The 13,531-nt window shown below is 51.6% G+C and overlaps 2 protein-coding genes across 8 annotated transcripts in view; one reads left to right on the forward strand and one right to left on the reverse strand.

Moving 5' to 3' along the window:
• LOC307211693 (phosphofurin acidic cluster sorting protein 2-like) overlaps positions 1-5,732 on the forward strand; it is a 182,047-nt gene extending 176,315 nt beyond the window's left edge. For all 4 annotated transcript variants that reach the window (XM_079968557.1, XM_079968558.1, XM_079968559.1 and 1 more), the window contains 4 exons: positions 1,181-1,322; positions 1,463-1,686; positions 2,542-2,655; positions 3,515-5,732. In XM_079968557.1, the coding sequence (XP_079824683.1) occupies positions 1,181-1,322; positions 1,463-1,686; positions 2,542-2,655; positions 3,515-3,630 (596 nt within the window). In that variant the 3' untranslated portion in view covers positions 3,631-5,732. The remainder of the gene's footprint in view (positions 1-1,180; positions 1,323-1,462; positions 1,687-2,541; positions 2,656-3,514) is intronic.
• Positions 5,733-7,008: 1,276 nt separating this feature from the next.
• The window catches only part of LOC307211649 (cullin-9-like), a gene marked incomplete at its 5' end in the record, with an annotated part of 39,094 nt that continues 32,571 nt past the window's right edge, over positions 7,009-13,531 (reverse strand). For all 4 annotated transcript variants that reach the window (XM_079968382.1, XM_079968383.1, XM_079968384.1 and 1 more), the window contains 8 exons: positions 7,009-9,408; positions 9,495-9,691; positions 10,039-10,144; positions 10,933-11,078; positions 11,469-11,643; positions 11,780-12,020; positions 12,520-12,677; positions 13,018-13,200. In XM_079968382.1, coding sequence (XP_079824508.1) covers positions 9,124-9,408; positions 9,495-9,691; positions 10,039-10,144; positions 10,933-11,078; positions 11,469-11,643; positions 11,780-12,020; positions 12,520-12,677; positions 13,018-13,200 — 1,491 coding nt within the window. In that variant the 3' untranslated portion in view covers positions 7,009-9,123. The remainder of the gene's footprint in view (positions 9,409-9,494; positions 9,692-10,038; positions 10,145-10,932; positions 11,079-11,468; positions 11,644-11,779; positions 12,021-12,519; positions 12,678-13,017; positions 13,201-13,531) is intronic.

Genomic DNA, 13,531 nt, shown 5'->3' on the forward strand with positions numbered 1-13,531 from the left:
TTGCTGGTGGGATCTGGTGGCTGGGCTCCGTCTCCACAGTTAGAGGCAACAAGGCTTCTAATAGCAGTTGCTGGAAACGGCAGGAGGGGAGAGGACTCTTGTGGTCATTGCTCGCTTGTGGGTGCCCCATGGGCATCTGGGTGGCCACTGTGAGAACAGGATGCTAGACTAGATGGTCTTATGTAATAACTGGATCTTTCAATGTTTGGTGTTTTATTGTGTTCTTATATCTGTTGGAAGCTGCCCAGAGTGGATGGGGCAACCCAGTCAGATAGGTAGGGTACAATTATTATTATTATTATTATTATTATTATTATTGACTAGGCTAAGCTGTGTCTAACAACAGTAAGCTCCCCAAGGTGTTTTTGGTGCAGGGCTGTAAATCCCAGCTTTGGGAGAGCAGGTTGTATAAAAGATGTAAAACATACAATGAATGAGGGCGCTTCCAGGTGTCACTATTTCCAGGCAGGATTCAGTCACAGGCCAGAAAATTAAGATTGTGCAGGCTGTAAGGTTGCTATTGCGCAATAGAAACACATGCCTGCAGAATCAAGACTTTTTTGCAAGAAGACGAATGATGGGGGAAGCCATTGGGAAGGGTGGAGCGGCATTTGATTGATGCAACATCACCTAACCTTCCTGCAGACAAAGCAGAACAAATAATAATAATAATAATAATAATTTATACCCCGCCTATCTGCCTGGGCTTCCCCAGCCACTCTGGGCGGCTTCCAACAAAATATTAAAATGCAGTAATTCATCAAACATTAAAAGCTTCCCTAAACAGGGCTGCCTTCAGATATCTTCTAAAAGTCTGGTAGTTGTTCTCTTTGACATCTGGTGGGAGGGCGTTCCACAGGGCAGGTGCCACTACTAAGAAGGCCCTCTGCCTGGTTCTCTGTAACTTGGCTTCTCACAATGAGGGAACGCCAGAAGGCCCTCGGTGCTGGACCTCAGCGTCTGGGCAGAACAATGGGGGTGGAGACGCTCCTTTAGATATACTGGACTGAGGCCGTAGTAAACATCTAAGACAGTTGTCTAAGCTTCCCCCAAACTTTGTGCTCAAGAAACAGGTCATCTGGAAGCACTCTGAATTGGATGGATGTTAAAATGCCACCCAGGTCCTGAAATCAGCCACCATCTCCCTGGTATAATATGGCCATTTCCCCCCTTTCCTTAGTTGATTCTGACGATGTGACCATCTGCACCACTTCACTGCTCAGCTCATCGTCTCCATCTGGCGGAGGCGTCCCCTATACCAAGGAGGTGGTGGGAACCCCTCCGCCCTCCCCATCGGTCAGCAGCGGCCTCTCGGGAGCTGGGTAAGTGGCGCACTTCCACCTCTGTCCCCCTCAGAACCTGGGGTGGTACAGTCCAGCCTGAGCTGTGTCATGTGGTTCTGCTGCTCACATGGCTTGGCTCAGGGTCCGCTTTGGTTGCAGCTTCTGTTTCTTCCTCCCAGCAACCTGAGTCCTGGCGTGGAGGTGATGGGCCTGCAGGTCGATTACTGGACAGCGCAAGGTCCAGAGAAGAGGAAAGAGGCCGAGAAGCGGGAGACGGGCATCAAAAACACCCTGAAGAGCAATTTCCGCTCCCTGCAGGTCAGCCGCATCCCTGGCCCTGGGGAGCTGACCGCCCCCAACACCATGGCCATGACTGTGGTTACCAAGGAGAAGAATAAGAAAGGTAATCTTCCCCAGAAGCATCACAGCTCTTTGTTGTCTGCCTATACCAGCTCAGCCTGCTTGTTTATTTGTTGCTATTTTTTTACTGTTGACATTGATTGGTTTCCTACTGGCCCAAGAGTCTTCTAGTCCAAACAGTGGTCCCTGAATTACCAGCGATCCCATTTAGGTGGGCCAAGACGTGCCAATGGATTTGTGGTTGAAGACGGGAAACAGAACGTTCCACACAATGCATACAGTGGTACCTCGGGTTACAGACGCTTCTGGTTACAGACTCCATTAACCCAGAAATAGTACCTCGGGTTAAGAACTTTGCTTCAGGATGAGAACAGAAATCGTGCTCTGGTGGCGCAGCGGCAGCAGAAGGCCCCATTAGCTAAAGTGGTACCTCAGGTTAAGAACAGTTTCAGGTTAAGAACGGACCTCCAGAACGAATTAAGTTCTTAACCCGAGGTACCACTGTATTACATTTTAATTGCATTGTAATTGCTTTTCTTATTTTTTACATTGCACTTCATTTTATTATGGTTTAAATTTCATGGATTTCAAAATGTAATACAAGGAAATGCAATATGTAAGAAACAAAAGAAGCAGTGAAAACACAATTGAGAATCATAACGCATCATAGCTTCCGCCTCAGGCCGAAACATGGGTGAGTGGGCTGGCAAAACCCTCAGCAATTTTCAAGTGGTCTGTGGGGCAGGGGGGAAAGTTTGGGAACTGTGTGTCTAGTCCTCATGGGCAGACTCTTTGCATGTGCTGTGGAAAAGAGCATGAAACTTCTCCAGTGCTTGCTCAGCGATAGGATTTCACTGTGTGGACATCGGTTGAATCTTGAATGGTCATCTTTTGGCAGTCATGTTCCTGACTAAGAAAAACAAAGAGAAGGACTTGGAACCGAAGAGTCAAGTAATTGAGGGGATCACACGCCTGATCTGCACAGCCAAGCACCAAAACACCATGCTCCGTGGTGAGTGGGCCTTTTCTATGGCGGCTGAGTTGTTGTCCTTTTCTGAATAGCCCTAGCCAGAGCTTGGTTCGCCTTGTGGCTCCGCCAGCGCTCTACAACAGGGTGTTTGCCAACCTATTTGGACCAGCAGGCACATTTTGAATGTTGAGGAAGTGCTTTGGGCACCAGTCACAAAATGGCTGCTGTGGGGTGTGTGGCATAAGACAAAACAAGAGAGAGAAGAGAGTACAGTCATTGTTACTCCCAGCCCTCACCTACCAACCTGGTACTGAAAGTTCTTATAAGAAGGTTAGTGGAGAATGCGGGCACAATTCAGGCTGTGGGATTATTGCCTGAATTCTCCACCAATCTGTTACACCGTGGTGTTTGCAAGCCCTAAATTAGCAACCTCTGGGCTTAACTTGAACGGCATTTCCTCCTCCACCACCAGCATACAAGAGCCAGTGTGGTGTAGTGGTTAGCAGCAGTGGACTCGTAATCTGGTGAACCGGATTTGCTTCCTCGCTCCTCCACATGCAGCTGCTGAGTGACCTTGGGCTAGTCACACTTCTTTGAAGTCTCTCAGCCCCACTCACCTCACAGAGTGTTGGTTGTGGGGGAGGAAGGGAAAAGGAGAATGTTAGCTGCTTTGAGACTCCTTTGGGTAGTGATAAAGTGGGGTATCAAATCCAAACTCCTCCTCCTCTTCTTCTTCCTCTTCTTCTCCTTCCTCTTCCTCTTCCTCTTCCTCTTCTTCTTCTTCTTCATGTCTCGCTCTTCCCTGGAAGCCCCAGTTCAGCTTCCGTTCTGAACGCTTGCTTCCACCACCTTCCCTGCTCCTGGCCTAAATGTCCCTCCTCTCTTTTGCTTCCTCTCCCAGTTTGTATTGACGGCATCGAGTGGAACGATGTGAAGTTTTTCCAGCTGGCTGCACAGTGGCCGACACACGTCAAGCATTTCCCCATCGGCATCTTCGGCTACACAAAGAGCGCGTGAGGATAAAGGAAAGGAAGCAGCCCGAGGCAACAGCCTCAGGGAGGACTTGGGCTCTGCCGTGCTGAACAGAGGAGGGACAATCCAGCTCCTTGCTTCTGCCGAAGATGACTGACTGGACTGGACTGCCTGATGGCCCAGGGCTGGAGCCCTGATCCGGCCAGGGCTCTCTTTGGCTCCATTTGTTCTGTGCAAGGAGCATCCCGATTTGCTTTACGTCTCACCCATGAGGTTTTTTTTTTTTTTTTGTTTTCGTTTTAGTTTTTAACGTGAACTTGGTCCTAGGAAACGGAAGGAAGGCACACACACACCTGCACGCATTCACAGAGCTTTCTCTGCCTGAACTCTTGAAGACTCGGTTGTTGGGCCAGTCTTCCTTGTTCCAGGAATGAAAGAGGCCAGGGGGAAACTTGCACAGCTCCCCAACCAGCTGGCGGCTCGGGGCAGCTGGGGCTCTGTTCCCTCCCATGCCTTGCCATGGGCAAGAAAGGGGGTTTGCTCAGCCAGGCTCACCCCATTGTATTCTGGGCAAGCTGGACCTCTGCCCACAAGTGCCACTCTGCAGTGCCCGCCCCCAGTGCACAGAGGGCTCCTGGGATCTTGGGTACCTTGCCATCTTTTAACACAAAGTAGCTTTCCCCGTCTCTCCTAAAAAATACTTGGCCCCTCCTGCTTGGAGTGGGCCTGGCACTGCTCAGCTTCTCATGCCCTGAGGAGATGCCCAGACAGGAGTATAGAAAGCAAGTGGTACAGAGATGGCAGAAAGGAAAGGCAGGGGCAACTCGTTTCTGCAGCAGGCAGCTGGTCCAGGTATGAGCTGCTTTGTGTAGTTCCAAGACGTTCGCAAGACAAAAGGCTGGAGTTGCTGTGTTGCTGTTTGCTTCCCCCCATTTGTCGGGGGAGGTGGCACAGGAGTGCCTGAGCCCAGGGCAGCGCTTGCCTCTGGTACCCGATACAGATCCACAGATGGCGGGATTGCTCTGGTGCAGAAGAGCAAAGGGACTGAATCCTAGAACGGCTGGTTCTTTGCCACTTTAAAGCACAGTAGGCCGACCTCCAGGGCAAAAGGCGGGAGAAACTCAAATGAGTGCCATTCCAATGGAATAGGAAGGGGGAAAGGGTCTTTCTAAAGCAGCACAGGTTGTATGGGGCTGGAGGGGGAAGCCGAGGGGCTTCTTCACTAACTGATCTGTTCTGGCTTTTATTTGCTGGGGGGGGGGGGGAGTACAGAGAAAGCAGGACGAGAGGAAAAGAGAGTTGCAGTGGGGCAAGGCCCTCTTCTTGCAGGATGTACTGCAGCTGTGGTGAAACAGTGTGTGCTTTCATTGCTGCATTGCTGGGCCCTGCTAGGTAGGTGGAGCAAGAGGGGGAGCCATTGCTCGCACAGCTGAGGGAGGGCAGGCCAGAGGCCCCTGCGGCCTGTGCCCCCGGGAAGGCTTTCTGGTCAAGGTGCTGTCTTGCGATGGAGCACCAGCTTATATCCCGTTCACTCCATTGACTGCCACTGCACTCACGGCAGCGCTCTCCTGAGCTCCGCAAGCTGGACTGAGTTGCATCTTCGCGAGGCAGGTCTCTTGCAGAACAGGATGTACGAGGAGGAACAAGTTCCTTTTAAAAATGACTGACACACAGACACAGATATCTACACGAACACATCCTAAAATCCAACACGAGCACCAGAACGAGAGAGCCAGTAACTCAGCAGAGGTTTCCTGAGCCTAGCCTTCCCGTGGCAGCTATTTGTGCCTCTTTGCCCTCCTCTTCCCTGACAAGACCCACCAGTGCCCCCCCCAAACCCCTTCCCTTCTCTCTCATTTTCTCAAAAACCAAGTGGACTCCAAGGCCCAGGCCTCCCTGCCTTCCTGGAGCTCCTTGTGTCACTAGAACTGCCAAACCAACCTTCCCCTGCCTTGAAAGTGTATCCTACCGAACTCAAGAGACCTAAACTGTGGTATTGCGCCTGCTCGTCGGACGCAGCTGCTCGAGGTTAGGAGAGCAGGGATGGTGGGTTAACCCCATTTTTTACAAGATTCTATTTTTGTTAAACTTAATGTAAGGTTGCTTTCTGGATTAATTTTAATAAATTAATGCTGGTACCATTGTGACTGACAAGGCTTCGGGTCAATTTGTGAGTTGGCTTGGAATTTTTGGCTTGTTTTGAGAAGTGAAAGGTCAAAGAACTACGGCGACTAACTCTGTGAGCAAAAGGGAACCTGGACTCACTATTTTTGAAAACACCGACCAAACACGGGGGGGGGGGGGGGCTTCGAAAGCGGTTGTAGAGCTTGCTGGTTTTGAGAAAACGTAAATGCAAAGGCGCCAGGCTGCTGCAAGCTCCTTGCATGAGGCCAGAGCAGCTTTTTAGCTCTCAAATGCAGGGTCTAAACAGGGATCCCTGATGTGTGAATGTTAATGCAGCAGAAATTATGGCTAGCTTCTGCAGCACGTCAGAAGTTGGTGACTTGTTCTTAGACTCTTCCTTCTTGTCTTTCTTCTTTAAAAGCTATCTGAATTCCAACCAGCGTGCACTTCATCACCCGTATCACCAAATGTTTCCCTGTTCAGATCTTCATAACGGATTGATCTTTCGGTGTCAAAGGTAGCAGGCCAGCAATGAAAACCACTTTCCGGTATCTCAGACTTATCTGTTACCAGGTTAGAAACAAAAGCATGCCACACATGCATACTTCCGAAAAGAGAGGCACTCTAAGCCTTTGGATAAATGTCCATCTTGTACTATTGGCAGCCCCTCCTGCCTCCTGTTAAACCTGACCCCAGCCTGCACAGTTAAGTGCTGTCTACCAGCGTGCTGATCTTAGGGAGAAAAGGCGCAGTGTGGGTGCAAGCCAGCTCCAGAAGCCTCTGCATTGGCTTCCACAGTTCCACCCATCCCTAAGCAGTTGAAAATTTGCTTTCCAAAGAAATTCAGGCCTGAGAGTATAAAGCCTTTTGTGATAGTTTTTCCTTGTCTAAAGAACTGGTACTTCTTTGTTGCACATCCTGTAGTAATCTGCTGAAATCTTTGGCAATGGGAGGGTATTAAAAAAAAAATGGTGGATGGAGAGAATGGGTGTGTAAAGATGGCTGAAACACTTGTGCAAAGTGCTTGTGCTTAACTGGTTAAGGAGTCCAGCTGCATGAAGACAAGACAGCTACGGCGTGGACACCTATGAGATGGCGATGCTCGGACTGCCTTTCAGGTCTGAGTGCCACCACCTTCCTTCCTTGTTGCAAGCTGAAGTCTATCAACCCAGGTACCCGATCACATTTCTACCAAACAACACACCGCCTGAATTCAGCTGCTTGCAACAAAGACAGTAACTCGGTTCATGCTAATGTTATACCGCTGGACCCATGATAGTTCAAGGAAACCAGGCCATGGATTCTTAACCAATTTGTTTTATTGTTATTATTATTATTTGGACTTTAGCAGTTAATGGGATTGCAGGTTTTGGACTTACTTCTTCAGAAGGGAATGAAATGACAAAGCAGCTGGCCGTTGCATTGAACGAGGCAACAGAAAGCATAGGAGGTAAAACAATATGCAGAAGTACCAGTGAGTGAGATGTCTTGCACTTCATTTTTGACCCTCCAACAGGGCAGTCCAATTTTTCATAGCAAGTGGGCCGCCAAGAGTACTTTGACACAGAAACTGTGGGCTGCACACTGCCCTGATGTGTGGGAGAGGGGTGGGGGGGGGGAGCAAGGTGGAGATATGAGCCCCCAGCCCTCACACTGGCTTCCCAAAAATTAGGTAAGCAAAGTGCTGTGCTTTGGGATGAAGGCATGAAGCTCCTAGAGCCCTCCCACCTCCTTGCCAAAGCTGGGAAAGTGCTAACTAGGCTTTGGGGAGGAGGTGTGAGGACTCTGGAACCCTATCCTGGCCATCATGTTGCCTTCCCAAAGCCCAGCACCTCACGTACCTGATTTTGGGAAGACGACAGATCCTGTTTATTTCTGACCCCTGATCATGCTGGCTGGAGCTGAGGAAGGCTGGAGTCTTAACAGAAGGTCAAAGGCCACATGACCTATCCCCACAAGCCATATCAATGTGTAATGTTTAAAAACTGGGTGTCTCCAACCATCCCTTCCTTCAGTGACAGCTATAGGTCCCTATAGACCTCTACAAATACACATATTACCTACTGGGGCAGTGGACATTATAGCTACTACACAAATCGTGTGCACTTGTTATGTAAACGAACTTGCTCACAAGCTACATCTGAGAGTACAAACTTCTAGGTCTCGTTTTTAGAATTAAAGCAACAGCTGGCTCTTATCAGCTAATTTACTGCACCGTGGTTCACAGTGACCACCCCAGGCCAGGTCTGGCCATTGGCAAGGGCTTCAGCACCCATCAAAGGCTGACTCAGCCATTGCAAAGGGAAAGGTGCCGGCCGTTCACTCTTCAGCCTCTGCCCGATGGCCCTCACTGTTAGGCTAGAATACGAGAGGCTCAATCATTATTGTGATTATTTATTACATTTGCATACCACCCTTCGTCCAAAGATCCCAGGGCAGTTCACAACACAAAAAATATAAAACGAGAACACAAAATACATTAAAAATAAGAAATAAATAAAAATAAATACACCAGCACTAGATTCCTACACAAAGCCTAGGCCGGATGTCATGTCTTATGGACCGAAAGGATGTCTTAAAGAAATCAGAGCACATGTAGCCAACAGGAGGCACTTTAGATGACGATGGCACTTTAGATGACTCCTGAAGATCCTGGACCACTCGCTATCTTGGCTGCAGATGTCGGGAGTGGGTAGTCCCAACATCATCTAGAGGACACCATGTTGGCTAGCCCTGGATTTGAGGATTACAAAAAAGAAAAATGGACCAGAAGTGGCATGAATATCAGCTCAGTGAGGTGCTAGCTTTGTTCAGCAGCCAAACAAACATGCAAGGATGGGAGATGCTCCTCCTCCCCTAAGGCCAGAGACATTAATCAAAAGATCACGTTCCCAGTGAGGGGGAAGGAAGCAATCCATGTTTGCATGGTAGTTTGACACGGGGGGAAATAAGGCAAGTATACAATCTGGAGAAGACGCTTCCCAAGTCGCCTGGGTTATACAACCACAAGCGACTCTGGACATTCAGGAAAGGCTGTGGTTGCTTACCAACCGGTCTTTGTTGCATCCTATTGCACCGAATAACAGGCCGGCTGCTAGCCAGGGAGGCTTACGGCAGTCAGGCAGTGGCAAACCCTTGGCTCAAATAAAAAACATCCATCTTCTGGAAGCAGCTGCTTGCGGCAACTTTCCTACTTTCTCCCTGCAGGAGGGAGCCAGCTCTGCCCACCACAGCCCATAACGTTACCGAAGCACACTTTGCTCTTTGCTGAAAAGGCAGCTTGCAATCTATTAGGAGGAGTCGGAGTCAGCCGTGGAGCAAAAACACCCGTCGCCCTCCTTGCCGTTGCCTCAAAAAGCCCCATGCAGGAAGGCAGCATTCTGGGCCGCTGTGTCGGCCGGCCAGCAGCCAGTTCTACCTAAATGTAGAGAATGCCTGTCTCTTTTCTGGGCAGGGTGCAGTGGGTGCTTTTTTTATCTCAACGGTCTGGAAGACTACTTGAGGCTGGTTCCTTGGTCCTGGCAGGGCGGGGGGCTCCGTGGAAACGCACTGCAAGAGATGTGGGTGGTCTTCCCGGCGCTGGATGGAGCCCTGGTTTAGCAGGTGGAGCACGCAGGACAGGACGTCAGCGCTGCTGCAGCAGAAGCTGGAGAACTTTGAGACTGAGCCCGGCTTCGGTTTCTGGCAGGCATCTATCACCTGGGAAAGGCAGAAAGAGTGGGTTAGTCTCTGGTATTGGCTACCAGCCGGACTGCGCTACAAGGTCAGACCCCTGCATTTCGTACCCTGAACACCAGGCTGTCGATGTGCAGCTCTCTCTCCTCTTTCAGGATCTCGAGAAGGAGGCAGCAGATGGTGTTCCTCTTCTTCTCCAGAGCCCTGCCCTTGTTTTCTTCCACATCAAAGTAGGTCTGCTTGGGCAACAGCCACTGGCGCTGGCTGGGCGCTTGGGCCAGTGTCCCCTCACTCAGCCTCAAGATACCTGGAGCCAAAAGACATAGGGCAGGCATAGCCAAGATTGCGCCTTCCAGCTGTTGGGAACTACAACTCCTGTCATCCCTTAGCCAGGCTGGCAGGGGCTGGTGAGAACTGTAGTGCAGAACACCTAGAAGACACTAGATTGGCTACCCCTGACGTAAGGACTTCAGACTGGCAGAACTTATCGGATTTCCAGCATAGCCGGCTCTTTTTGACGCCTAGCTTGGGAAATACTGCTTGGCTGTAGTTTTCGAAAGGATTTGGGCAAAGCAAGTGTTCCATGGAAGTAGCTGGAAGTCAGGATCCCACCCACCTCACTGGGAAAACTCAAGAACCCATCTCCATATTTACCCTGGCTCTGGGTCAAGATCCCATTCGTCGTCAGAGGTTTCAGCGCACAATCGAGGAGCTCAGGGGAGAGACTTGTGGCTTGAAAGAGCCTTTCCACAGAAACCTCCTAGGGCCAAAAAGGAAAAGAAAATGGAGGTAAACGAAGACAGCCTCAGAGGAATTCTTGAACACCTGTCATGGTGATGGAAGCAGGTTGAGTTAGTGCCTCCTTCAAGAATTGGGGGGACTTGCAAATATAAAATAACAATAATTTTATTATTTATACTCCGCCTATCCGGCTGCGTTGCCCCAGCCACTCACAGGAAATAGGAAATTTGTAGGGTGCATACTCAAATCAACACAGCAGGAGTCACTGAACTGCTAACTGCTAGTTTCTGCCACAGCAGCAATCACAGGATGTGGGGGTAACCATGAGAAGGTTTGCAACTTCTGAAGCAGATAGAAGGCAAGCTAAGCATTGTCCAACAGAGCACATCTGGAGTTAGTTAAACAGGAACTGTACTTGGTGCTAAGCCAAGCCTGGGGTTCTGGTAGGGCTTTCAAACTCTACTGTGCAAAATTCAGGCAGTGGGGCTGTTTCAAGACAGGGTCGCCAACATTTTAGGACCTGTGGGCAGATCTGCAAACTGGAGGATGTGTCATGGGCAACACACACACACACACACACCTTTGCAACCAAGCACACCCCTAAACCAGTCCTGTTGGTGACAACAGATTGCTTCTCACAAACTAAACTTCAGTGAGTGGAGAAGCAGAGGAAGGCCTCTCTTGAGCACACCTGTGCTAGCAGGCATCACACTGGCAACCCATGTTTTACGCAAACGCAGGCCATCCTATGAGTCACGAAGGTGCCCAGCTGATGGCAAACAAGTGGGGATGAAGGGAGTCTCAGACCTTGGCGGTGTTGAAGCAGAGGAGGATGTACATCTGCAGGGTGGAGACATGCAGGAGGCAGCCCTGGTACTCCAGCTCCGCGTGGCCCAGCCACGTCCACTGCAAACGCCGCGGCTTGGTGTGCTCCAGCCCAAAGCGGCTCTGACCTGAGAAAGACAAGGGCAACGGTCAGGGAGAAATACAGCGGCAAGACGAGCAACACTCTCTCTGCCTCTCTGCTCAAGGACAGGAGATCACAATACTGGGGTTGGAGAAGCATGAACAAAACACAAATCTTGTTTGTTTTTAATTGTCTCATCCCACGTTCTGTAGATTAGCCAGATTTCTCAAAGATTATGAACCTCTTAACGCTGCCTCTCTCAATGTATGGTTTAAAGACTCACAGCTCCCCGTGAAGGTTTGTATCATTTCTTTATAGAAAGTTTGATGGTTCTCATTTCCAAGTTCAGAGTCTTGGGGAAAAGCGGGGTCGACCTGCCCCCCGAAACTCAGCCTGAGGGAGGCAGGGCTGGGCTTAAGAACAGCCTGGCACTCACTCTGGGTGTAGAAGTCAGCAAACTTGCTCAGGTGCTGACTGAGGGATTCTGGGAAGAACCTGGCAGGATCCTCCAGGTAGCAGAACGAGGAGATGGTCCAACAGCGTGGAGACAGCGCCAGCACCTTCACCTCGGCCTCTTCCTCCCGAGAGAACAGCTGCTGCGCCTCCACCATCTGGGGAAATACAGGAGGTTTGTGGCTTTGGCGGACAGTGGGGGCTCCCCAGGCAGTGTCAGCGGAGGAAGAAAAGGCCTTGTGGGCAGGGGACCTCCTGCGTGGTCCACAGGGATGGGGCTCCTTCGCCTCTCACCTCTCCTTCCTCCATCTCCTCCTCCGCCTCCCAGTTCCCATCCTGGTCGAGTTCCAGCAGGTGCTTGTCGAGCTGCTCCAGCTGGAAGAGGTGGAACTGCTGCTGCTGCTCCTCCAGCTCACTCAGGTTCTTCAGCATCTGCTGGGGGAAGCGGTTGGGGAAGCAGAGCCCAATGTGCTCCACCACCGCACACTCCAGCCACGTCTTGCCCTGCGACAGGAGCCGGTCTCCCAGGTAGTACCTGCGCAAGCAGAGAGGGCAGACCAAACACTGGGCACTCCAGTCAGGGCAGGCCAGCCCCACGTACAAGAGACCCATGGAAGGAAGGAAGGAAGGAAGGAAGGAAGGAAGGAAGGAAGGAAGGAAGGAAGGAACCCAGCAGCTGAACCGGCGCTCTCAATTCCTTCTTCCCTACAGAAGTGCCAGGAACAGGCTGCACCACTTCCTGCCCGACGCCTGCGCCGTCTCCCAGAACAACATGATAAGCAGCTCCTTGGGAATATGGGAAGCTGCCTTGGACTGAGCCAGGTCCCTTGGTCCCTCCAGCTCAGCACTGTCCACACTGACTGGCAGGGGCTCCAGGGCTTCAGGCAGGAATATCTCCCTCCTTCCTGGAGACTGAAGCCAAGGCCTTCTGCATTTACGGCAGCTGCTCTCTCCCCCGAGCTCTGGCCCTCCCCTCCCCTCCCCTCCCCTCCCCAATGCAATTCCGCATATCTGCTCCACAAAGGGCTCCTCACCGGTAGAAGTGCTCGAAGGTGTTGGCCAACTCCAGGCCTGCCAGGAAGAGGACGGGCTCCAGGCTCTGCTGCAGGCGCCGCAAAGTCTCCACGTTGCCAGAGTCCGCCCAGCTCTCCTGGATCCACCGGTCGATGTAGCGGGCAAACTGCTCACTCACCTGTTGGCCACAGAGCAAGAGGCACCAGTTGAAGCCGGGAGAAGAAGCAGGTGGAGCTTCCATGAAGGGAGGGGGGCGGAGGGGATTCCTCCCTCAAAGCAGCAGCAACGCCTCCAGGGAAGGGGATGGATCCCAGAAGGGGAGGCTGGCTGCTCTGTGATCAGGCCAGGGGGGCCAGGCAGGCCCTGAGACGAGGCCACGTTTGACATGCCTGGAAGTGCAAGGGGCAGGGCCAGGCAGGCTGCAGAGACAGGGGGGATGTCAGAGGGACAGTTCTGCTCCTTGCAAATGAGCTCCCCCATGACTAGGCCGTGCCCCCCACCCTTGCGCCCTTACTCACATGCATGGCTGTCAGGAAGGAGAGCTGCAGCAGACCCCCCGAGAAGCCGTGGCACAGGGCCACCATGAAGGACATCTGCTGCCCAAAGAGCTCCTCCATGGCGGTGCGGAGGCGCAGGTAGGTGTTGCAGTAGCGCTCCACAAAGTCCGGGGCCTGCCAGGAGGACTCCAGGAACAGCTTCACCTGGGCAGAGGGACGGAAGGAGCACCACAGGGTCAGAGCAACCCACACGCCCTTCTCTGGCTCCCTGGGGCCTGCCTGGAAGTCTTCCTGCGGGCAGGGATGCCTGGCTGGTTGCCTGTCCTGGGTAGCGCTAAACACCCTTTCTCTCATCTTTGGATTGTCTGTCAGTCATCAGGAAAGTCTGTGCATGGGACTGGAACTGGGCAGAAGTGTCAAAATAAGAGCGAGGCTCCCACCTAATTTAGCAGCACCACGTAGAGCTTGGAGCCAGGAAACCCCCTTTCCTGGGAGAGTCTGGTCCACACCCAGTCCTCTCCTGCAGCCTCAGCTC

The sequence above is a fragment of the Podarcis cretensis genome (assembly GCF_951804945.1).
Source record: "Podarcis cretensis genome assembly, chromosome: 3".
Taxonomy (NCBI): domain Eukaryota; kingdom Metazoa; phylum Chordata; class Lepidosauria; order Squamata; family Lacertidae; genus Podarcis; species Podarcis cretensis.